General features: G+C 37.0%; 1 protein-coding gene across 4 annotated transcripts in view; it reads right to left on the reverse strand.

The window, feature by feature from the left end:
* Positions 1-26095, reverse strand: part of aox6 (aldehyde oxidase 6) — a 65964-nt gene that overhangs the window by 18437 nt on the left and 21432 nt on the right. Inside the window, exons 1-3 of one of the 4 annotated variants that reach the window (XM_079593560.1) lie at positions 3719-3824; positions 467-612; positions 163-220 (exon numbers count right to left, since the gene is read on the reverse strand). In XM_079593560.1, coding sequence (XP_079449686.1) covers positions 163-220; positions 467-511 — 103 coding nt within the window. In that variant the 5' untranslated portion in view covers positions 512-612; positions 3719-3824. Of the gene's footprint in view, positions 1-162; positions 221-466; positions 613-3076; positions 3154-3718; positions 3825-26095 lie in introns of those variants that run through there. The other 3 variants (XM_079593562.1, XM_079593563.1, XM_079593561.1) reach the window with 3 other exon arrangements.

The raw sequence follows: 26095 nt of genomic DNA on the forward strand, positions 1-26095 counted from the left end.
TATATACATACAGCACATATATATATATATACACACACACTTTTTTTTAGCTAGAAATGTCAGGAAAGTCTGGGTTATTAATAAAAAGCAATATTAAAAATTATGATTAACCCTTTTTAATAACAATAATAATATGCACATTTATTAAAACGTGTAACATACATTTCTGCCTCAGATAAGACAGCATCATAGTCTCGGGGTCTGGGTTATTCTCCATTATCTGTCAACAAGAAGCATAAACATAATGCAGATTCAATTTATGCAGATTAATATTATTTTAAATGTTTTAGCAGTCTCTGTTCAAATTAGATTCCATAGGAACTAAGCATTACTATAATGATTGAACTTGACAACAGGTTCACAACCAAACAAGTCTTTACAGTTTAACAGAGTTTACAATAAACACATAAACATAATAAAATGATGTGTTTAACAAAAATTACGTTGATTAGGCCTATATAAGCACCTTTTTCCCGTTGACATAGAAAATCAAGCCAGTTTGTTCAGCCATATCCTCAAAGTATATGCACAAATCAAACAAACTGAAGCAGATCTGCAGACTGTCTCTTCAACAGGGTGAATGCGAGAGTAATCGAGTTTTCTGCAAACTGCCTAAACAGAAAGTAGAAGGTTAGCAAAGCAAAGGCGGAGCTTAGGCTATCTGATAGAAGTTAAGTTAAGTTAAGTTATCATTTATGTTATTAAATACGGTAAGTTTAAATAATAATTATCATGTTTAAACTCTTCTTTGTGTATTTTTGTAATGCTAAGGTGTCCCGTTATGTTATAACGCTACTGTTCCTTTTCTCTGCGCTGACTTGTTGAACCAATAACAGCAGTTTGTGATTACTGAATACGCGCATAACATACTTTTATTTAGACTGCTTACATTAGCCTACTGGTTTTGTTTAAATATCAGGTAAAAAATCGTAAAATTAGTAGATTTAAACTACGACGTTTTAGCACAAACATACCTCCAATAAGAAAACTCCGTTCTGAGATTTGAATGCAACTCAACCTTTGAGCCAACGAACTCAAAACACTTCGTCTAGTACTTTTCGGAATTCGGAGTTTTTACATATTTCTCTGTCCCTGAATTTCTTGCTAGCTTGGCATTGTCTTATGTGATCTGATTTTAAAAGTGTACGACAGACACATTTCTGTGGCTGTTTTTGAATTGTATTTGTGTATATTTACCACCAGATGGCGCCAGAGGCATAAATAACTACTTAATCCGACCACGAGATGGCGCCAGACGCCAAGGCGTTATTAATGCATCTGACCACAAGGTGTCGATATAAACAGAAATAAAAGCATTAAAATAAGAAAAAAAAGTATCCCCTCCAGAATCATCCATACATTAAACAAAAAAAAAAGAGAATAAAACAATGTTTTCAATGTGGATTTTTCCACGTAGGCTCGACATTTTTAGTTCATCAGAAATTTTCCCGTTTTAAACAGCACAAAAACACAATAGTTACACATATTAACGGTTTCCCCTAAGGACTATAGATATAAATGTATTTTCACTGCTAATAAGTCTCTTAGAGTTGAAAAACATGTCAATAAATTGTGTGAGCCCACCATCTGTCTTCTGGTGCTGCTGAAATAAAACCACACAGGGAAACCCTGCTGCGACCCCCTGTGAAGTGTGATCAGGGAACCCCTACAGAGATTATAGCAAGTTAAAACCCAACACAGTCAGAAATCTCTCCCCACAGGCGTTTTAGGATTAGCTAACACGCTAACACACATACAAAACAAGCACATATTGCACTGACGAGCAAGAGACCACACTGAGAAAAACATCAATAAACTCAACCACTTAACACACACAAAGGTGTTGAATGCAAAATTATAGTAGTCAGACACATGCAGTTTGCAGTTTAAACACTAGAGGACGCTCATGTTAATGTCTCTATTGAGTGAAGGTCCACACCATATAAACTGTAAAAAAAGGTCCACACCCATAGGCTATATCGCCAACTGTCCATAAATCTCACAAAAAAACAGCTGTTCTATTTGGCCTTTGTGTTACCTCATATGTATACTCTTGTGAAACAATGGCTGGACAATTTCGAGTTTCTAGTCACCCTAGTGTACAAAAAAAAAAAAAAAAGTAAATATGAATGGGAATACTCGCCCTCAAATTGTTCCAAACCTGTATGAACTTCTTTCTTCAGTTGAAGATAAAGGAAGATGTTTTGAAGAATGCGAGTAACCAAACAGTTCCCATTGACTTCCATAGTATGGAAAAAAAAAAAATACTATGGAAGTCAATGGTGCCCCACAACTTCAACAATCAAGATTCTTCTTCAAAATATCTTCTTTTGTGTTCAGTAGAAGAAATAAATTCATACAGGTTCGCAACAACTTGAGGGTGAATAAATGATGACAGAATTTTCATTTTTGGGTGATCTTTCACTTTAAGAATATTTTATACACTGGAATGAGTGAGTGCGTCTTTTGTGTTGTATCGTCTAAATCGGTTAATGAGTAGTTCTGTACTAAGGCGTTGACGTCAGCTGGTGAATTTTGAGGGACAGTGGCAAAGGTTAAGCTAGACGCAAAGTTAAACGTTGCGAATCATAGTAATGGAATGTTTACTTTCTCTCAAACAAGAGTCTTCGATTTCTTGCCATTCATGGCAAATGGCTCTCACTTCGGGAACTGTTACTAGCTCAGACCTTTAGCAGCTACACAACGCCACCTCGCTTAAATAGGTCTCTGAATCAGCGCCCCAAGTAGCAACAGTTTTAACTTAATTATATTTTTCACAAGGTCTGTTTTAATGACACATTACAGCATCAATTCAGTGTACAGAGTTAAGCAAGCAGCAACTAAGCTAAAAAAAAAATTGGGAAATCATCAAAAAAAGTGCCATTAAGTGCTATTTGTGTACAAATATTTGCTTAGCATCTTTAAAACAACAGATTCGCATAGGCTACTTTAATTTCATAAACACCACAGAAACATCTGCTAAAAGTCTTTTTAACATTCAGCAGAAAACATTTTAGGAACGTATTGCAGCAGGCCAAAAAGAGTGGCTAACTAAGTTTCAAGTACTGTGGCTTACTCACCTCTGCTGGTTATACATGTTAAATGCAATGAGGTAAGTTTGATTTTGAATCTGCCATCTTTGCTCATGGCAGTAAAAAACATTTGGAACCAATCACCTGAGCTGTAAAAACCATGTGACTGATCATTCTGATGCCTCAGGAAATAATGACAACAGTGAATGACTGATGGAATCAGGCACTGGTAAAACATCTTTAATACTACAGAATATTTGTATTTATATATTGCATGCAGCAAATATATGTGGTCGGAATACATGCCTAATTTGAATGTCTGTCTGTGGAGAAAGATGCTAATCATGCTAAAGCTAACCAGCAAAACATTGGCCTACTGGCCTGGGCCTTGTTCGTGAGACATGGCTGTTCCATAAAAGATGCTAAGAAAAGCGGGGATTAAACTCCAAAACCCGACTTGAATAAACCTAACAAATAAGTTGGGGCTAAAGCGGTTTCATAAAATGTAATTCAAGTTCACGCAATCCCACTAATTTGATCCAGGTTTATCTAGTCTAGATAACTGCGTGTGCACGCGTTTCTTAAGCAGCCCTGGAGGTCGATCATATATCAAATCGATCCACCATCAAACTGCATATATTTTGTGCTGTTTTATGCGTTTGAGACATAGTGTTTGCAAAACTTACATTTCACAGGAATATTCTCCATCTGAAAATCTTAGAAAGTCGTGCAAATAGTTCAATTTTGCTGTAAACTTCACATTGAACGAGCGCTGCTGCGCGCATGCGCGCCAAATAGGAGCGCAATAATTCTGACTAATATACATTTTGCTTTGAAAATTAATAGGCTATGCGATATTTTATGATAATATCTTCTGATTATAATAATTTATCTTTAGGATGTTGGATCAGTTGCAGTGAACTTATATCTCATTACACTAATTTTATACTTATAATAAAACAATTGAACAGAAGTAGGCAATACTTTTTTTTAAGAAACCAAATATAATAAAGATACAAAATATAGTTTTGGGTTTAGGACCTAAGCTACTTAAAAAAGATGACTTATACTTATTTAATTAGAATGCTAGGAATTACAGATTTTAAAGCAATCTTCTTCTTTTTTGGAGAAAGCAAGAATGTTTGGTTAGATTTAGTTTATACAGTGCATTATGAAGAGGGTAACATGAAATTAAGAGCAAAAGTATACATTTTGAAAAGATATGTGCAACTCTAAAATCAAAGAATATTCCATAAAATAAAGGAATACATTAGCCTATAACTAAATAACCTTCCCTCCCTTAATTCTAGTTATTTGTTATTTTATTTATTTACTTATTTAATATTTGATATTTAAATAATATTAATTTAATAACTTATTATGAATTATGTGTCATTATAAGAGTTTGATATAAATATGTGAATGTTCGATTTTTTCCATTTTTTTCTTATGTAAAAGTGTCTAACTATGTACAAATGGTTGTTGTTCTAATTGTTTTTATGTGTTGGTGGGTATTATCACAAAAGAAAAAAGTAGAAGGAAAAATAAGATTTATTGGGGGGAAATATTATGTCTTTAAAGGAACTGTCCATTTGTATAATTGTGAAATGTATTTGAATTGAAAGACATAATAAAGTACATAAAATATAAATGCTAAAATATTGGTTGTTGGACATTAGATGTGCCTTATTTAGAATTTTAAACCTACAATTTAGTGTATTTTTATGATATAAATAACTGTAAAGGGACTTTTGTAATGGGGTAAATCAAGTGTAGGGTAATATAGCAATTACTAAGCTCAGATTCATCTTACCAGTTTAAATGTATACTGTGCTTTTGTAATTATTTATTTAATACATTTTTTAAACTATCTAATAAAATCAAAAAACATTCAGCCAGTAAGAAAAGAAAACCTGTAGGATATATATGTATATAGCCTATATATATTTATATATGTATATAAACCCCGACATATGTTTGTAGGTCTATATTGTCTAATTTATCATTGCCTTATTTAAGTTGATTTTCTTTACTGTATATTTATTTTTGGACTTATAGTGGTTAATAAAGTCAAATAATGGTATGAGAGATTGTCAGTAATTGTGTTCCTATTGGTCAGTGTTAGAGGATCTGGACCAGGCTAGTTTCCCAGCATAAGTTGCCAGGGTAACTGAGTTTGAACTATTTTAAGTTTGCTTTATGAAACAGAATCAACCGACAATAAGTCTGACTAACCAAAATAAGTCTGGCTTGTATTCTAATCTTGTTTTATGGAACAGCCCCCTGCTATCAGGTTGTTTTTAAGTTTACGCTTAAATGAAAAACTTTATATATAAATACAACTGAAAAGTAGTTTTACTCTCATACGCATTTTGCCTGTCATGCAATACAACTTTTTTGTTTTACTTTTCCATTTTTATCCCCTTTTTCAGTAAAAAAAAAAGTATTAATTAAATGTAAAAAAGACAAAACTGAACATTAAGAATTGTATTTGTGTTGAGCCATATTATTTTAATCTTCAGACACTTTGGATATAGATAGGTTTACATTTCTCTTCAGAGTTAAAATCCATATTTGGTCACCTAGATATGTTTGTAGGTGTATGGTGTTAAATGTGTTCCTCCTCTCTTTGATTTTCTCCATCCCATCCCCCACTTTTATGAAAAGAAAGACACATCTGCTTTCCATCACACCTTTACAACCGTGACTCCCTCTCTCTTTTGTTTTGTCTCATACTTCTTTCATCTCCATCCAGTTTCTTCACTCACTGTCTTCCTTACCTTTTGCTCTTTGTTCACAATATTTCCTATAATCTCTTTTTACTTGACATGAACCCATGAACCCATTAACTTTATAAGTTAACTGTAATTACAGGTCTGGATCGGTTAACTGTGGTTAAGTAAGCTTGTTATGCGTGCGTGTGTGTGTGTGTGTGTGTGTGTGTGTTCGCTCAGGACTTGTAATCAAAGACCACAGCAGAGAAGCTGACAGAAGCAAACTACTGTTCAGTAGTTACAGTCTAGACCTTTGTGAACACCGTTACAGTGGATTCTGTCAATATAGATGTAGAATTAAAATCTCCAACAGTATTTTGATATGTCATTTAGTTGAAGAATGTACTGTTCCATCTGCCATTGTTTGGCCAAACAAGTAGGTCTTCTCCAAAAATCACGTTTGGTTCATGTTTGGCTAATTGTTGCTTTTTGACGTCTGACGCCCAGTCAGGACGTCAAACAGTTTGCCGTTCGTTTGGTGCCAGTTGTAGTGCATTAACTGCACACTTTAACTTTAGTTATCTATGTTTTTCAGAAAACTTTTTCAGCACATTTACAACCACATGCTTCAGTCCGTTATTATCCGAGATACAGCTGCCTATTAGTCATGATGGAGTGAAACAAAGAAGTTCTGTTTATAGGTTGATCGATTCGTCATGCAGGGGATTTGCTCTGCCGAAACATCCAACAAGAAAACCTTTTAATCAATATATACTCACACATACATTTGGTGTAATTGAGAAAATATTATATCTTTTATTAATATGTTGAATTACTTTTTATTTTCATATATATATATATGAATATATACAGTATATATACAAACTTTACAACCTTTATTTTATTTTTTAGATTCATATAAATCTGAAAATAAAATACAAATATATATACATTTTATTTTTATTTTTTTTACAAAAATTTCTATTTTAGTTTGTTATTTTTGTACATCAAGTTAAACTAAATGAAAATGAGAAATGTTTTTGTATTTAAAAATGTATTTCATTTCTTATAAAGTTTATTTTATTTCAAGTACCAAATTAGTTTTTTCGTATGTAAAAATTATTAAATGTATTATTGAACACTTTCGGTATAAAGGTGCATTCACATTCATGACGTAATTACCGTAATTACGAAATACAACTTGTAAAAAAGCGTTCACGAATCACGTCCTTGTAAAACTCGTAGCTTGTAAACTGGGAAATTTCTGAGAGCTCCTACATGTACCATGTGACCGCTGTACTTGACTGCTGCAGGTTAATTTGGGCATTGATAGTGTTGCCATAGAAACGCATAATTCCCAGTCCGAGGACATAAACATTTTAGATTAGAACGCCATGTGTTGTCATCACGAAATTACAGTAATTACAACATGGTCGTGAACTCAATTTAAGATTAGATTAAATTAGTCATGTGACAAAATGCCTTTTTTCTACACTAAAATCGGTAACAGTAACTGCTTTTGTGTGATGCTACATCCACATCAGTAGGTGTCACTATAAAGTAAAAATATTGAACAAAATTGTGCTGCGTCCAAAATCGAATACTTCCCTACTGTCGAATACTTCCCAATTATGTGGAAAACAGTAAGCCAAACAAGTAGTACGTCTAAATAAACGTTATTCATAAAACAGTGAGCAAAAAGTCCCTGGATGACCTACTACACTCTAAAAAATGCTGGGTTGTTTCAACCCAATTTTGGGTAAAATATGGACAAACCCAGCCGTTGGGTTACATTTTTACATTACATTTTTAACCCAACATTTGGGTTTGTCCATATTTTACCCAAAATTGGGTTGAAACAACCCAGCATTTTTGAGTGTACTTCCTGCGAGATTCGTAATACTAATTCTCAACCAATTCACTTCTACATTTACTACTGTAGCTTTGTAATATTAAGTGTTGTTTTCATGAGTAAACTCTATAGTAAAAACTCGATTTTAACATATGCTAAAATTATGCTGGTTGTTTGTGGCATTGCTATGCGTTTAAGCGCATTACTACACAGATTTTAGGGTGTTGTGGGTTCAGCCATTTTATGGTGCACCAGGCAACAATTGTAAGCATGATTGCTAGTAATTTTATGTCTGTTGCACAAATGGTGCTGACAAGTCAACCCAAAGTTTAATACCTCAGTTTAAGGGCTTGTTCAGATCTCTAAACCTAAGTATTCCCAACCACTGAAATCTTTAACTTGGCAAACACCAATTAAAAGATATAAGCATTGCTAGTCTTTGCACGAAGGGCACCAAACTGAGCTTGTTTACTTCAGTAAGCAAATGAGGACTCTTGGCCATTGTCAGCAGCAGTGCGGCAAACGGCAGGCTCGGGACTGTCCCGGGGGAGCTAACATTTGCAGTAGCCTTTGAATGGTCCTGCAAAGAGAGTTTTCTCTTTAGCTAATGAAAGAGAGGATCGCTTGGGGGACACTTAGCTTTCATTACTTTCCTGAGAGAGCTTAATGCACTTCAGTGCTGCATAAACGTCCTCGGGGGTGCCTTTTAGGTATAATACGTCACTTTTATCAAGAAAAGGGTTGAATAGTACTTCATGTCCTTTTCTAGGTGGAGGGAAGTGTTCTGATTTTATGGCTTGCGAAAGGAAACCCATATGTGTTTTAGTGCAGTTAGGCTGGTGGGCTGATAAGGCTTGTGGGTCACTATTAAAGTGCCATGTTGTGCTAGTAAATGATTGAATTTTTGTTTGTTAGTGTGTGGAGTTAAGTTGTTTTAAACAGCGCAAATATAGGGCATTGCGTTAGCAACGCCAAAGTTTATGAGATCGATTCCCAGGGAAAGCATGAACTGATAAAATGTATACCTTGAATGCAAGGTTTCTTTGGATAAAAACGTCTGCCAAATGTATAAATAATAATGTAAACATTAGTTCTCACACCTTTTAAACGATAAATGTGCAGCTTGTATATAGGCCTCGCCTGTAAATAACATGGCTTAATGTCTTCATATATTTTTATAATATCTAATATTTATCGTAATAAAAATGTTTATAAATGTAAATTTATTATGCATATAATAATAAAAATATATAAATTATACAATTTTATATTAAACATTTTATTATTTTAATATTAAATATAAAAATGTAAATGTTTTATTACAATACAAATTTGAAGTATTTTCCCATTTTTTTTGCATTTCAATGGTTCAGAATTTCCTGAAAAATAATATTACTTTCTCTAGCTCTGAAATTACTCCTGCGAACAATTTCGATTTTTCATATTCATGCTTCACATAGCCTAGTGTTCATTTTCCATCTGAAATATGGCACATTCCAGATGTTAAATGTTAATGTTGCATGTTGCCTTCAATTGTCACGATGCTATATTTGTAAACACATTTGAATCAAACACTATTTCATATTGTTGACCCTATAACCCTCGAAGACACACACACACACCTACCTGCGCATGAAAATCATGTTGCTCTCTTTCTTGCATTTATTTAGGTCAGAAGAAAAAGCAAGCGGAGTATATAAGCTTGTTACGAGTTGCTCTGAAGAACCGTGTACATGTGAAGCCCCAAAGCGTAGCTCTTCTGGGGAACTCAATGTATGTGCTTTCTGGCAGACTCGTTAATCTATAGAGCCGCTCTGTACGGCTCAGAAATAGGTCAAAGCTGAGACTACGGTTTTATATGAGTATGAGTGTGTAATATGTGTGTGTATTTCATTTTATTCTGACTGCACTGTGGTTGTCATTACAAAAGATAAGAATCACATGGCTTCAACTGACTGTGATTTTATGGATACATAACTAATTCGTTCTGTTGGTCCAAACACCCCATTCTGTGAGCCGTGCTCTTTTAAAGATTCGGACTGTGAATTATGCATGGTGTGATATTGTATTTCAGTCATGACAACTCTCGGAGTGGATTATTTCAACCAGCATTTATTGGCAGGGGCATGGAGTATACATAAGCTTGATTTTGGCAGAAGAGATCTGCTACGCTGCTAAGCAAAGAATTTGTTCAGCTTGGTCAAAATAAACAAAAAGGACAGCCTGCTGCAAGAAAATGGGAGAACCCCGGTAGCAGATCTCTACAGGTGGTGCTGGGGAGGAGGAGTGGCAGACAGAAGTTTTCATATTCGCGCAGCAGGGAGATCGCAGGCTAGGGTACGAGATATAAGGTTACGTCTATTAGGAAGTACTTTTGATTGGCTGATGCCACGGAATTGGAAGAACCAATCAGCGCTCGGTTAGAGTTTCATGCCTTTTTTATGCAAAAAAAGGAATGCGACTATTTACAAGTGACAAATATAGAGTGCGTGCAAAATTATTAGACGCGTTGATTTTCTGATCATAATTTTGTTTCCTGGCACATTTTCGTCCCCTTGGAATTATAAGGTTCTATCTGACATTTTTGTCAAAATTTAGTTATTCACATATTCTTATTCTGTGACAACTTATTTACATTATGTGATGTTGTTTTTTAAGTTGTGTACATTTTGGAACTTTTTATTTAGAAAATAAAAAGGTTCTTTCTACACAGTCGAATGGAATGCAAAAACTTTAAAGCTCAATATCTCAAAACCAGTCAGAATGCAGATAGAACCTTATAATTCCAAGGTGGCGTTTTACCAACTCAAAACCACATAAATCTCAAGTACTATTAAATTTTGTATTTAATCATTTATAAGTGATATATAATTGTTCATGAAGGCTGGAAATGAAAACCACCTTATATTCAGGTGTGCATAATTATTAGGCACGTTTTCTTTTACAGATAAAATAAGCCCATGATTTACTCACCCTCAAGTCATCCTAGGTGTATATGACATTCTTCGATTGACGAATACAATCGGAGTTATATTAAAAAATGTCCTGGCTCTTCTAAGCTTTGTAATGGCAGTGAATGGCTGTATATTTTTTGAAGTCCATCAAAGTGCATCCATCCATGATAAAAGTGCTCCACACAGCTCCGGCCTTAATAAAGGCCTTCTGAATTGAAGCGATGCGTTCATGTAAGAAAAATATCCATATTTAAACCTTAATCGACTAAAATAACTAGCTAGCCGTAATAACAGACGGCCGTACGCAACGATTTACGCCGAAAGAGTAACCCTTGAACTTGACGCACAACGTAATGACGGAACGTGGAAGCGCAGAGGATAGAGCAAAACAAAACCCCAGTCACGAATTTGAAGTCTAAAACGACATTGTTTTTTAAAGATAAATGTCGGAGGAGCTTGAATTTGTTGCCCAGCTCTGTTTGTTTGAACCCCGAGAGGCGTCAAAGCTAACGTTACTCATACATCCTACATCGTCAAGTGTTACTCTTTTGGCGTCAGTCGACTTGTGTAGGCCGTCTGCCTGAAGCTAGTTGTTTTAGTGGATAAAGTTTTAAATCTGGATATTCTTCTAACACGAACGCATCGCTTCACTTCAGAAGGCCTTTATTAACCCCCCGGAGACACGTGGAGCACTTCTTTCATGGATGGATGCACTTTGATGGACTTAAAATATACAGCTATTCACTGCCATTATAAAGCTTGGAAGAGCCAGGACATTTTTTTATATAACTCAGATTGTATTCATCTGAAAGAAGAATGTCATACACACCTAGGATGACTTGAGGGTGAGTAAATCATGGGCTAATTTAATTTTTGGGTGAACTATCCCTTTAAGGCATGACCATTGGACAGTGAAATGCTCATTAGGTCATCAGGGTCAGACAAAAACAGGTGGAGAAGAAAAGACCTGCAAAAGAATTAAGATTTAAGGTGAAGAAGTGTGAAACCATCAGGAACCCTTAAGTGTCCAGCGCCACCATTTTCCAGAACGGCAACCTACCTGGAGTCTCCAGAAGTGCAAGATGTCAGGATCTCAGAGACTTAGGTTAGTTAAAGAATCCCTTAAAAAAAAAGACCCCCACTTAATAAGAATCACAAGCTGAAGTGTAGTAAAATACAAGACTGTTTTTTTTATATATATATTCTTTATAGACAGACAGATTGAGAGTGACTCTTGAAAGACCAGCACCACATCCTCTTGTACCACTGTTTGAAGAATTCATCTGCCAGAATCTGCCAGTAAGTTTTGGGAGCTCATTTTTAGTCCATCTCCTACCCTGAAATCCGTTTAGCAGAAATGGACTAAAAATTTACTTTTTTTTCTGAGTCAAACGAGTCTCTATGACAATCTGGTCTTGAGATACGGCTCAGATTCTTCCTTAAATGTAAGTTTATTGAATATGTTCCCTGGGTTATTACACCAAGTGAAAATTGTAGTTTATACAACTTAAACTAATAACACACCTCTCCTCAAAAAGAGACATGATTTAATGTCTGGTCCATAAGTCATGTATAGGGCAAACTACACACCATATTTTGAAAACATAGGGTAAGGAGATTAAGTACCCTAAGTATGAGCAACAAGAGAGAGCGAAAGAAAAGTGGATATGATACAGAGTGCACGAAAGAGCAGCTTTGATCAGCAGGAAGTCATTTTATAATTGAGATCGTAAGTCTGGAAAACATAGCGGCTGTCTTCTGCGGCGTATGTGTGGTTTAAGTACGCCTGAGAGGCCAGACTGCTGTTGACGCGACAGTGTTTTAAAGATCAAACGCTATAAGCAAACACAGAGCTCGATAGTCCACGATCAAAGCACGCCCCAGTCGACATCGTAAACACACACACACACACACACACACACACACACACACACACACACTGAGATGCTCTGGATCTTGCTGCTGTGATGAAACACTTTAGTGATAAAATATTTGCAAGCGCTTTGATGCATAATTCTATTGTTCAGCGTCTTTGGTCAATTTTACAGGCTTTTCCAACCACACATACGGCTCTGAAGGAATGTTCTCCATTCAATGGAAGTCTTTTATCAATATCATGATTTGTGGCATGCACTTGATTGCGCTAAACAAGAATTTGTCTTGTCTGTCAGTTTGTAAAACAAGGCAAATAAGTGTGCATGCATTTATGAAAGTCTAGGAGGCAGAAAGAAAGCAAATGAAAAATCTTGTTTGTAATGCATGTATTTAACGCGTATGTTTCATTGTACATGCATTTCTGTAAATATGATTTGTGCTTGTTTTTGTAAATGAGATGAGTCAAATTTATTTTATGCTAATCGACAGCATGTCAAAGATGAATTGATGATTTGAATGTGAAACATTCCTTTTAAGGTAACAGCTCATTTTTGGAAATCAGTGTCACATGCATTTTTTTCTGTATGGACCTGAAAGGGAACAGTTCATGTTGGCTCTCTGACACTTCAAAAGACTATTTGTTTTGTAGTCATGAATCACCTGATTGGCTGTCGCTTTTAGAGGCAAGTTCCTGTAAAAAGGATCCCAGTTAACCTCGAGGTCAAACCAACTCTCGTTAAACATTATCATATACATATGATCCAGGATTAAGTGGTAACTCCATTTATGATGAAGCGAAAACTATTATATTTGAAGAAAATGTTTTGAAAGCATTCAAACAAGGTGGGGATGGCAGAATAAGACAAATGTTTTGGTAAGGTAATGGAATGTGTCAGAATCTGCAAACGCACATGAACCTTGAGTCCATAATCTGCTGGTCTCCACCAAGACGTCTGACTTCTGAACGAGGATTATACTGATAAACCTGGTCTCTAAAACAACTTTGTCTCGGTCTTGGGAACAGAACTTAAAAGTTCCAGACAGCGCTGTAAATATTTAACAAATGTTAACCTAAGAACCTTGAGTGTAACCTAACTTAAAGCAAACAAAACTAGGTTTAGCCTTCTTTTATGCAAAGTAACGTTATTTACAAAAATTACCTTTGTGTTTAATGTTGTGCGAAAACTTTTAATTGCTTTTTTTGGTTAAATTTTAGTTAGCTTGTTAGCCAGAAGTATTTTTTATATGGTTTTACCCAGCTAACAAAAACATGTTGTGGGAATATTTTACTAACATTCCAATTAAATAAAAAAAAGTTAAAAAAAATATATATATATTCTTAATGTGCTTAGAGGGTGCATTTACACGAAATCGTTTTCAACTAAAAACTTTTTTTATGTGTTTTGCACGAGGGCTGAAAACTTTTGAAAACGGGTTTCAAAATGCTAGATTTTGAAAATGATACAGTTATTGTCTCCATGTAAACTACAACAATTTGTGAAAACGGAGACATCATGCGGCATGCGTATTACGTGTTCAGTCTACAGTGTTTCCTTACAAAGTAACATCGCCAACTACTGGCCTGGCATGAATAATAGAGCTTTTTTTGTCGGTTTCCTTGTGAACGGGGATTCTTTACGCGAAAAACACAAAGGAAAAACGTTTCCGTTTTTAGTAAATCTTTGTCACGTAAACATACCCTGGATCTCCAGATTTTTGATACATTTCAAAAACTTTTTTTTTTTTTTTTTTTTTTTTATGCGGACATTAAGAGAACATTCCATTGTATTATTTTGCAAACATTATAGGAACGTTACTTTTTAATGTTCTCTGTACATTCTGAGACCTGCAGCAACATTTAAAACATGTTAGAATAACGTTCCATGAACGATAAATAAATGTTTGTGCTAACGTATTGAGAACAATATTGAAGAACAGATCATATTGATAAATGTTTTATTAATGTTATATATTTGAAAAAAATAATTAAAAAAATTAGCCAGAACGTTCCATGTTAGTTGTATACCTTAATAAAAACGTTAGCTGTTAGCTTGACGTACAGTTCTTAATCGGTATATTGTCCGTTGAAGTTATCCTGTTTCTATACAAAACGTAATTTATTTTTTCATGTTAAATGCTGTACAATATATTTTTAATAGCTTTTTTGCAGCTGTTAGCTTGTGGTCTGGTTGATGTATAAGAAGCCTTTGTTGGCCATGTGACATATTTGTTTGACCTCATCAAACCCTGGAGATCAGCGTATAATTCATTCAATATGGATGCAACTGTCTTTGTCTTACAAGATGTTTGCGTGCACCTCCACCCTCCGATGTAACACTTTGATCCATAGCTCCAGGTGTTCCTGGTGTTTGCAAAGCCCAGGAGCGTGAGCCCTTTGTGGTGAGAGGTGAACACTGAGGTCATCTGCTGAACATTCACAGTCCAGATGAACTGTTTATATGGAGGTTTTATCACCAAGGTATTTAAAAGAAAGCCAGTCAGTTTAAATTGGAGAACGAAAAACATGTGCACATGTTTTCTAGATTCAGCTGTTTTGTTTGTGTTTCAACCAACACTGTTCTTATCCTGGCAAAATATAATAAGACCGGTGTGCTTCCTTAGCATATGGTGCAATTAATATTTAACATTATTAACACCATAGTTAGTTTCCAGCTGACCAGTGCTTCACACATTTGTTCAGGTAAATGTTTAATTGGTCCACTTGGTGATTTTTATTTTTATTTTTTTACTTTAGGAGACATACAAATCTTTTAAAATGTTTTACTCATAGAATATTGAATTTATGCAATTCATTGTATTCATACAAATTTTAATTCCGACGAGTCTACAAAAGATTTGTAAGTGTTTTTATGTCTCTAAAGTTGTACATAGTTTACATTTTAGACGCTATCAAAACATTTCAGTCTATCCAAATGTTCAACAAATTAACATGTACAATTGACATCTACCATAAATAACTTAATATGAATGAAATTACCTGGGTTTAACAACAAATTGGTGCCTGTGCATTTCTCTTTTTTTGAACCTTAATTTGGTTGATTAAAAACAAACATTCACCCTTTTAGACTAATGTTTTTTGGGTTATAGTGTCACAGCTGTATGGATCACATTACGCTGGTTAAATCTGATGTGTGTAAACTGGTTTTAATATTAAAAAATTTCTGAACTTTCTGAGACTTTTCTGAAAATTCCAACAGAATTGCATAAACCTACCAAACCACTTTATGCAGATGTTTCCACAAGGAAAAATTGTATCTAAAATTGTTATAATCCATCTAATAAAATAGATAAGGTCACCTGGTATTAAGATGTGTTTTGGTTTGCTTTCGTAGTATAAACACTCATCCGTTCGAACAGCCACAAAAGACGCCTACTGTCCGCCTACTGACCTAATTCGTAAACGTTATGCGAAGAAGCTCTAGCCAGATGCGATTTAAACTTTGTCGGCTAAAGACACTAGTTTTGTTGAAGACGATAAACGTACCAAACACAATGTTCTCTTACCATTCCTGATTTCTAACACACACTCACAGCGTTCGGTGTGGTCTTGCGGCTGTCAGTACAGAAAGAAAGCTGATGCTCTACGTGTGTTTTTCCGTCGTCTCCCTGCAGGTTTACTTTGAATTGCACGAGCTTATTTTGTCCATTAGTTCGAAAGATCTGAAAAAAAATCTCGTCATTCACCCGCCCATAGACCCTCCCCTCGAAGAAATCATGACAGAAGTTGTTGAAAGTTGGCAAAAGAGATAAAACACCAGGTGTGTATGTGTCTTCCTCGTCTACTTGTGACTCGATCGACCAAAACCAGGTGACCTTAATACCAGGTGTAAACAGGGCCTAAAAGTTAAACAGTATCTCATATAATATGATATAAAATAGTATATTAATGATATAGGTCTTTAAAGAAAAACATCAGGTAGGGGAGGTTGAATAGCTTTGAATTGGACTAGTAATTTGAGTTGTAATTCTTAAACAGAGCTATATTTTGTGAACGTGGTGTGTTTGTTTTCAATTGGTTGTTATACGGCAATTGACTCTGGCCTATTTTAGCAGTTTGTCAATGGTAGAATGATCAGCTGACAGTTACTGAACACATTAGTGTGTCAGAGAAGGGAAACTCGCAGAGTGCTGAAGCGTGAAAAATGTCCTCTTTCAGCCTAAGGCTGTGACACTTGCCAATATTCAGACATATAATGTGAATGTGTTTCTTTGGTGGTTCCTCTGTGATGCATTTTAAAAAAGCTAAAGACGGGACAGTCCTGCTGAAGATTTTATAATTCAGTGTCCAGCTATGCTCATAGACTTAGATGAATTCGCACACATACAAGCTCACAGCAGAATTGGGAGTTCTTGGCACTGGTAGCTGACCGAACTCAGTTGCCTAGCAACCAGGTGGCTCGTTGAATGAGGGATGTCAGGATTGTGCTCTGTGTGTGTGTGTCTATAGGACTACACAGCTCGCACTATATTCCCCAAGCTTACTTCACAATCAACGTCTTAAATTTTAACAGAGGCAAGCTAGTACGAGCTGTGTGTGTAAACTTCACTCCCATTCGGGTCACGGCACCAAATGTTACCGGTCCTACTCAACCCGCACCGAGCGGGTTTCGAACTGGCGTCTTCAACATGGGAGGCGGGTGCGATAACAAGGACCCTAAAGCATTCTTGTTTTCTTTGTCTTTCACGGTTTCGTTCTCTCTACAGCTTAAAGCATACTTGCAGTTCTTGTTTGGCAGAAAGAAGCCCCTCTCGTTTCACGCCCAGTCTTTCAATCGTCTGCTCTCCTCCCCCAGGAGAGAGAAAGATCTGAGTCCCAAATTCATTCTGCTGGGACTTTACACCAGGAAACTCTTGCGGCTCCCGCCTCCTCAAGCAGCCAAATGATATGCTTGGCTTTTACAACTGCATCAACAGCCTGTCCTGATGTCTGTCATTAAGCGCCATAAATTCTTCATGAACAACAAGAGCAGGACAGTACATGTTTACTGTAGATTTGTCAACTCTGCCTCTAACTTGGTTCTGCAGAAATGTATTTTACGTATTTAACTCAATTCAAACTTTAGGAGACGCCTAAGCACGTTCACGTACTTTGGCAGCATTGTCGTGTTTAGCAGCATTAGCATTGCCTGTGATTTAGTCACAGTCATAGCGTTCGCTAAACCAAAGTTAACGCAAAGGGTGTGTTGTGTATCTTTTTGGGAAAATGACAAGCTGTGTTCCCCCTCTAATCTAGCCAGTGCCACCTGAGAAAGACTCTGCTAATCAGGATGTGACGCATTTTGGGTTTCTGTTGTCTCTGATTTTCTCTTTTGAAGACAACAGATGGGATTTATAAAGTAGCTACCATTTTAGAGTACATAATAAAGGGTGAGGATGTCTGTTTTTGTTGAATAATAGATGAATTATTCAACAATGAGCTTTCCTGTAGCTCAGTGGTAAGAGCATTGCGTTAACAACGCAAGGGTTGTGGGTTCGATCCCAGGGGATTGCACATACCTATGTATAAATGTATAGGATAATGCAATGTAAGTCGCTTTGGATAAAAAGCGTCTGCCAAATGCATAAATGTAAATGAATTATGTGTTGCATTCTCAGTGTTGCCTCAAGGGGCGCTGTAGTAAGAATTAGCGCAAATTGTCTTCTCTTTCAGTTGAACTACAGTTGTGGCAGAGTAAAAAATGTGAAGAGAATTTTACATTTGAACACACGATAAAGTACATAATAGCACAAGTCCGCGGGCCCCATCGGTAGTGATCGTGTTCCGGGGGGAATTTAACCCTCCTAAAAGTTGTGGCCACATTATATTAATAATGTGATTTAAAAATTAGTAAAATTAGATCGTTTTGACAATGGTGTCTTCTGTACATGGAAAAACTCAAAGAAAAAACTTCACCGCTTTAAGCATATTGTTGTCGTGTAAACGTACCCATAGTTAAATCATGGCCTCGTTGTACTAATTTGTTGTAACTCGTTGTAACCTACTTTTTAATTAAAAGGATACTTCACCAATTAGCATTAAGCTTTGTATCAGTAGAAAACCTGTAGTATTTCGAATCACCGTGCTTCCCTGTCTCATGTCCCCTTGAGACGAGAGATTTAGGTATTTTTTGTCTTGAAAAAAAATCCTCTGATGACACAAAAATCTGTATTTTGCGTCATCTGAGTCTTTTTTGGCCAGAGGCTAAAAACTACAGCCAGTAGTAGGAGCTAGTTTCACATGTTTTCAACCCGCCCATAGTGGTAGTACATCCTCTTTTTCCTGGACATGTCCGGCTGGGACTGCCCTGGCTCTTCCTCCTGATCGCCAAACCTCTTGCACCTCCGCTGCAGCAGCTGCTCCGGCCGCCTCCCGACCCCCACCTTCTGCAACTGCTCCCCGCTGTATTGCGGCTCTAAGATCTGGTGCGAGAATCCGATGCTCGTGGCTACCTGTACGAGCCGCAATACAGCGAGGAACAGCTGCAGCAGAGGAGCAAGACCTGCTTGGCGGCCAGGAGGAAGAGCCCGGGCGGACTGGTGGTGTCAGTGCTCTCGCTGTGCGCCTATGGACACAGATAGAGAGTCCTATTGCTGTCACGAACTCGTCACGGAGACTCACGATAAAACGGCGTCTTTTCAGTTTCGAGTCAACTAGTACTTCCGATACTGCCCTCTGTTACCTGCTGGTAGACGTGGCTTGGGAGTGGTCTCAATGCGTCTCCGAAGCAAGTGCATTCTGGGAGTTGTTGTCTTTCATCCACATGAGCCAAAAATACATTTTCTAGCTTTTCTCAGTCTAGAAGGCTCCAACTTCTAAAATCATTTCACATTTCTACTACATAAATGACCTAATTTAAATGCACATTCATCTTTCCAGCGGTGAAGTATCCCTTTAAGTTAAATCCCGTATGTTGTACTAATTCATTCTTTTTTGTAATTAAGTTAAATCGTGGCCACTTTGTAGTAATTAATTCCCTGTTTGCTTGTCTTAAGTAAGTTATGGGAACAAATTTGTAATTATTTCGTTAATTTATATTGCTAGCTATTTTAATAAAAAATACCAGATTTATGGCACAAGTTCTATCACCCACTTGAGTACTGAGGTTTGTTAACATGGGAACAAACAGGACAGTGGGTTCACATTCATGTGTTATCCAATAATGTTTGCATATTTATGTAGTCCTTTTCTGGTCTAACAATGTGTGCACAAGGCTACAAATAAAATATAGTAACGTTCGTCACTGTCCTGACTAGTTAGTAATACTCTGATTAGCAACTCAGCAATTTGCTAAGAGACTTCAGCACTATCTAACTTGGTTAGCACACAGTGTAAAGCTAATGCACATTGTTTAGTACTCCCGAACAAAGATAAACTCTTTAACTGCAACATGCCAATATGCTAAACCACAATTTAGCTCAATAGATGTAATGGATGGAGAAGATTAAGCTCTGAGCGTAGGAAAAAGATAGCGCTTTGCCAGCAGTTATCTGGCAGGGTTACGATTAAAAAGATTTCATGGGTGAAAATGAAGACGCACTCACACACAGCCTTATGGTGCAGTAATGCTGTGGTGCTATAGTTTTACTGTTCAATTTCTTAACTTCTAAGCATTATGCAGTGTGCTGAAGGGAACACATTCCACTCGACAGTGTGTCTGGGCACATGCATCACGTGCATTACTTCTTTATTCTCTTGCTAGCATTCTAACCTGAGGGCTTCATTAGGGAGAAATGCCAGTGTACTCTGATTAGCGCGCTAGTTTTGGTGCAGCTATACCCCGTATTCAGTTCACCTCACACAAGTCAGAACATGACAACCACGAACACACACGCTCTTTTCAATGAGCTTTGATTTTAACAGCACATTGTTACTGCCTTTTCTCTGCAAATGAACTAGAATTCAAGTCAATCTTTCTTTTGAAACACACAAGGCTGTATTTGGAATACTAGCATGATGTTTATACACTGTATAGCCTTGTGAAACAGTGCAACAAAAACATGCAAAGTAGCAAGTTCACGTGACAATGTGTTAATGAAGTTTAATTTAGCGAAGGTGTCTAGTTGGAAAATAAATACTGTTATTTTGCATTGTTTTGTTTAATTTTTTTGTACAAATACTTAATGTTCAAGAAAACAAATGTCAAAAGGGACAAGAAAAGTAGATTCTGGACTATATTATGGATATATTATGGATATATTAGTTCCAGATTATTCATTAAAAGGAAATAGAAGGTTAAGTGAAGTACATTGCATTGTGTGATACAATATTTTGCACAGAAAAAAATTATTACATCCTTTTTGACATACGGGGCCCTATCTTGCACCCAGCGCAATTGACTTTGAACACCGACGTATGTATCATTCCTATTTTGCACCCGCGCACAGCGGACTTTTCCCTCCACAGACGCACGTCGGTAAATTAGGGAATGAACTTGCGCTCGCGGGGGCGGTTCAGCGCAAAGAGGCGGCGTGTTCTGGCGCAAAAGTTCCCTGGTGCTATTTTCCAGTTTTAGAAAGCAATTGCGCCACTGACCAGGAAAAAAACAGTCTAAAGACAGTGGCGCTTTGCGCGTTAGTGATATGGTATTTTAAGGGCGCGTGCTTGGCCATAATGTAGCGTGTTAACTCGCATCCACTTTGATTCTCTAATCTAAACGGACGCAGCAGTTTTCATTTTTGCAAATCATACATTATTACAAGGAAAAATATTAACACATGAGGGAAATGTTGTGTCCGTGAAGATGTGGAAAAGATCTATCTAGATAAAAATTGGTCGGTCTCCTTGGCTGTGAACCGCTTCTGGCGTGCGCCTGGCAAATCCGCCGTTATAATAGCGATCCGCCATGGAAAAAGCAGGCCTGCTCTTAAAGGGAATGTGAGAGGACGCTCTGATTGGTTTATTTCACGTTACGCCCAAACCACACCTATGAATAATGAAGCTACTTCAGACCAACCCCTTTTAGATTTGCGCCAGGCGCAAGAGGCATTTATCCCGTCGGGAAAATAGCAACAGCGCCGGGATCCGCCCACAAAGTTACTTGCGCTTTGCGTTTTGACACTTGCGTTTCAGATCGTTAAAATAGGGCCCACGGTATCTAAGTACTGTACTTGAATATCCAATTTTCACTTGTTTTTAATTGGATAGTTAAGAAGGGGAAAAATGCCAGTTGTAAGACAAAATACAATTTTAAAACAAGTTTAAGAACCATATGCAGTGTTGCTTCTCAAGTGAATATATCCTGTTTCAAGGACTTTAGATTTTGTAACTGGAAAATAAGAGAAAAATACAACATAATTTCTTGACGTGTGCTCTTGCACCCAAAGGGCATCAACATAATTTGATGACGTCAGTGTGGGGTGTCATTGTTTCCTGAATGACGCAGATCACCTGACTGTTGTGACCCCAAGCCACCTTCCAAAGGCCAATTTGGAGCTCTTTACGCAACAACAGAACAGAACCAGTGTCACATCAGTAAAACTTGTTCATCAACATATTCGCAGTCAGAAACAGAGGTTGAAACAGAGGTTTCAGCTGCTTAGGACCCAGCACTGGCATCGGAGTCATGACTTTTAAGAAGAAGGTTGCATAGGCTTCTTTACGAAAACTTTATTTTAAATTGGTATACTTAACAAAGGAATATTTCCTGACAATATAAAACCACCCTGGATTAGTGTCCTCATAAAAGGCACAAATACTTTGTTCCTTCAAGTGACCATCATTTTTATCCTTTGTTAAGAGCCTTGTGGAATGAACCTTCATGGAGGAATTCAGTTGCTCACTTTCATTTGGAACAATCCTTCAAATAGTGTGCTGTATTCGCTTAAGCTGTCTAGCTAATGAGACGTCGCCTTGCATTCCATTCATATTTTGGAACTTTTGAATAACTTTAATACTTGCTATTGAAGGTTCTAGAACTGGTAATAGGTTTGCATAGTTCTAATGTGTATGTCATGTAGTAGGATTATCATAAATATGAGTTTCCAATAAAAATTGTCTGTCAATGTCGAACAAATAATTACAAGTTGTTACATAAGCAACCAAAACTGCAGTGGTTTGCAATCTAATTCTATTTAATTACATTGCATTATATTGTGTGTGTGTGTGTTTAACAGGTTTCTCTGTACACAAAATTTGGACCAAAAAAAACCCCCCACTGAGATGAAGGCTATTTGCGATTTCTTGCCTGAAATAATCCCACTTTGAAGAAATTAGACCATCTGTCAAATTAAATCCAGCCCCTCACGATAAAACAGACCAAACGCCCTCTTTGCCTTTCTGATCTCTGCTGGACTGCTTGTCTTTTTAATATTTACTCCACCGGAGATGAAGTCTCGGCCAGCGAAGGCTCAAGACTCTAACTGGTCCTGCTGAGGTTCAAAGGGAACTTCAGTTAAATCCCATAACCCTGTCTCCTCAGATTAGCTAATTGGTGGTCAGAACTGTCTGATTTAATGGACTGCATGGATTGGCAACGTGTAATATTAATGCCCATATATAATCTTAATTACTGGTCAGTGAGCTTGTGGAGATGTATGATTTGATGCTAAGGTACAGCTCTCGAGAAGTTAAGTCTGACTCACAATTTTGTGTTATTTTGGTGATATTTCAGATGTAGAGCAAGTACAACATGTTCCTGCATCAACATTCCCATCAACCAATCAGATTTGAGGTACAAGTTTACTGTTTAGGTCAAGTTTAGGCTTACAACAAGGGTTAGGTGCTTCTACATACACCTATCTCTGATTTTAGGGATACGTTATAGGTTAAGACTACATTTTCAGACAGAAATGTTGTTCCAGGATCAACCAAATATGTTGATCTAGAAACATGCCTTACTTGGCAAAATCAGAGTGATATGACGCTGTCTCGAAGCGCGCCCTTTGTGAGATCTCGCTTCTTGTCGGAGAAGCTTAAATTCTTGCAGGGTTCAGTTCAGTTAAAGCTTTTATTTTCGTACATTTCCTGTCATCTCTGTGTAGAGATCGTTCTACAGAGTGCCACTGAATTCTGTCAGCATCAGCATATACCGAATCTCTTCTCCTTCCTTTCATTGGCCTCTTTCCCGGGTCTCATATCAGAAATAATTGACAGGGATGGAGAGACAGAGATAGTAAGAAAAACCGAGAGATAAACAAGAGAAAAGCAGGGTTCCATGGTAATTGACATATCTAAGTTTTGCGATCTGTTGGTTGTTTCCGTTTGGTGTGATTTGTCATGGTGGGAGATATGGTGGCATCTGTGAAAGTGCGAAAAGGAAGGAACAGATGCCAGGAGCAATAGCTTTTTAGCTGTTCTAGGCCTTCTTTGTGCCAAAGAACAGAGAAGAAGCTTAACGTGCCATATTCTTAATCTTGTACCTACAGACCAGTTATAAATCACTGAACTTCCTCAGGGAATCTATAATTACGGTTTGCTGACTGTCATATATCTGAAATTTAGTTGGGGTAATGTTAATATAATGTTACAAAAGTTACATTACGTTATTATATTACTTTTTGGATGCAACACAATTATGTTACCTGTTGACACCATAATGCCTGAGGTAATACTTTTCTATTTATGTAATTACATGATGCACCTATAGACTGAACACGTCACTGTTTTCACAAATTCACGTTTTTTGTAGCTTACACAGATATGATAATGGTATCGTTTTCAAAAATGTGCAATAAAAAAAATGGTTTCAAGTTTGCGTTGTCAGGTATTTTCAGTTAAAATATAAAAAAATCATAAATAACATTTTAATTCAAGATACACTCTGAGATATTAAGTCTTAATATATTATGTAGGTGTTGCTTCTCAAGTAAATTTATCTTGTTTTTAGGATATTTGGATATTTCACTTGAAAAGATGTCAAAAAATTAATATTAAAACTCATAAATGTAATTGACATTTAAAATAAATTAAATTTTAAATAAATTAAAATGACTCACTGTAAATAAATTTCATCACTATCATCAAGAAAAATTTCAGCGCATGTGTTGATTAAAGAAAGGCTGTTTTGGCAATGCTGTGAATATTAACCAAAAATAGTGAGATCATGTAAAATATGAAATGCTACATTTTGCCTGTAGTATTAGTGGTCTTATTTCTGTACTGCAGTAGTTGAGACTGTGGGTTAGGATCTTTCTGTATGTTTGATCGTACAGGTTCGACTTATATCAAGAGTAAAACATCAATGCTACTTTCTTAGAGAGATTTCTTGATATCTCTCATTCGTCTCTCCTGACCTCACCTGGGACAGTCTATATGTACCATTGAGACACACAGACACAGACACACACACACACACACACACACACACACACACACACACACACACACACACACACACACACACACACACACACACACACACACACACACACACACACACACACACACACCAAACAGATGATCGACTGTTCTGTCATTCCCTGGCCAGTGAAAGGCATATTGTCTTATTTTATCAGCTCAAATTCTTGTAAATGCGTGATCCACCTGGTGCTGGCCATACTTAATGAAATGGTGCATTGAAACGGTGCATTGAAACAGACTGACAGTTAATATATGGACATCTGAAGTTTAAAGAGCTACTTTAAATCTTTTCTTAGACACCACAGAATCACAGAAGTGTCCTTCCTTTGGATCTGTGGTCTGTTGGTCTCGCTTCTTTTCAGGCTGAGTCAACATTTTTCCCTATCAGAGGTGCCATAAATTCCTGTGTTTGGCAATGCTCCCTTTCATAAAAGTAAGCAATTTAAGTCTTCCTTCATTCAACCAGTCCTCTCTTCCAATTATGAAAAAGTTGTCATCCTTGATTCTATGATCCAAAAACACAGATTTAAGAGGTGAGGAAAAGGAGAGTAATTTTTATTCAAACACTGTCAACGCCGACTATCGTAGCAAGCCTAAAATGCACCTAAAAATCACAAAATGTCAAATTTGGTCAGGCAACTCCTTTCTGTCTAAGTAGATAATTAATGGTCAGAATAAGCTAGACTTAGTCTGGCTCCGCCCTCCTACGTACTTCCGCTCAATTTTAATTTTCCTTCAGTACTACGTCTGGGCTTGTGGTATATTCTTGGGTTTTCTCCGATAATTTTTTTACCGGTCCAATCAGCGAACAGAGGGAGTGGTTGAGAACGATGACGTTGAGGTTGTGCGCTAGTTTGAGTTGAAATGCGTCACGAGACTCACGACTAAACGTTAGCGATTGGTTATGGCAGATCCAGAGTGGCTCTGGGCAGGTCCAATAGTTTTAAACTTCAACAGAGGACCCGCCTTCAAGGAAGTTAACGCTTGTCAATGGAGAGTGGCCAGACTCTCTGAACAAATGAAATGTACGAGAGTCTGGTAGGACCAGGCTAAGCTGTCCTTCGGATGAGACGTTAAACCGAGGTCCTGACTCTCTGTGGTCATTAAAAATCCCAGGATGTCTTTCGAAAGAGTAGGGGTGTAACCCCGGCATCCTGGCCAAATTTGCCCAGTGGCCTCTGTCCATCATGGCCTCCTAATCATCCTCCTATATATACTAATTGGCTTCATCACTGTCTCCTCTCCACCAGTAAGCTGGTGTGTGGTGGGCGTTCTGGTGCAATATGGCTGCCGTCGCATCATCCAGGTGGATGCTGCACATTGGTGGTGGTTGAGGAGATTCCCCCCTTCTATGTAAAGCGCTTTGAGTG

Source organism: Phoxinus phoxinus, assembly GCF_949152265.1.
Source record: "Phoxinus phoxinus genome assembly, chromosome: 20".
In the NCBI taxonomy this organism is placed as follows: Eukaryota; Metazoa; Chordata; class Actinopteri; order Cypriniformes; family Leuciscidae; genus Phoxinus; species Phoxinus phoxinus.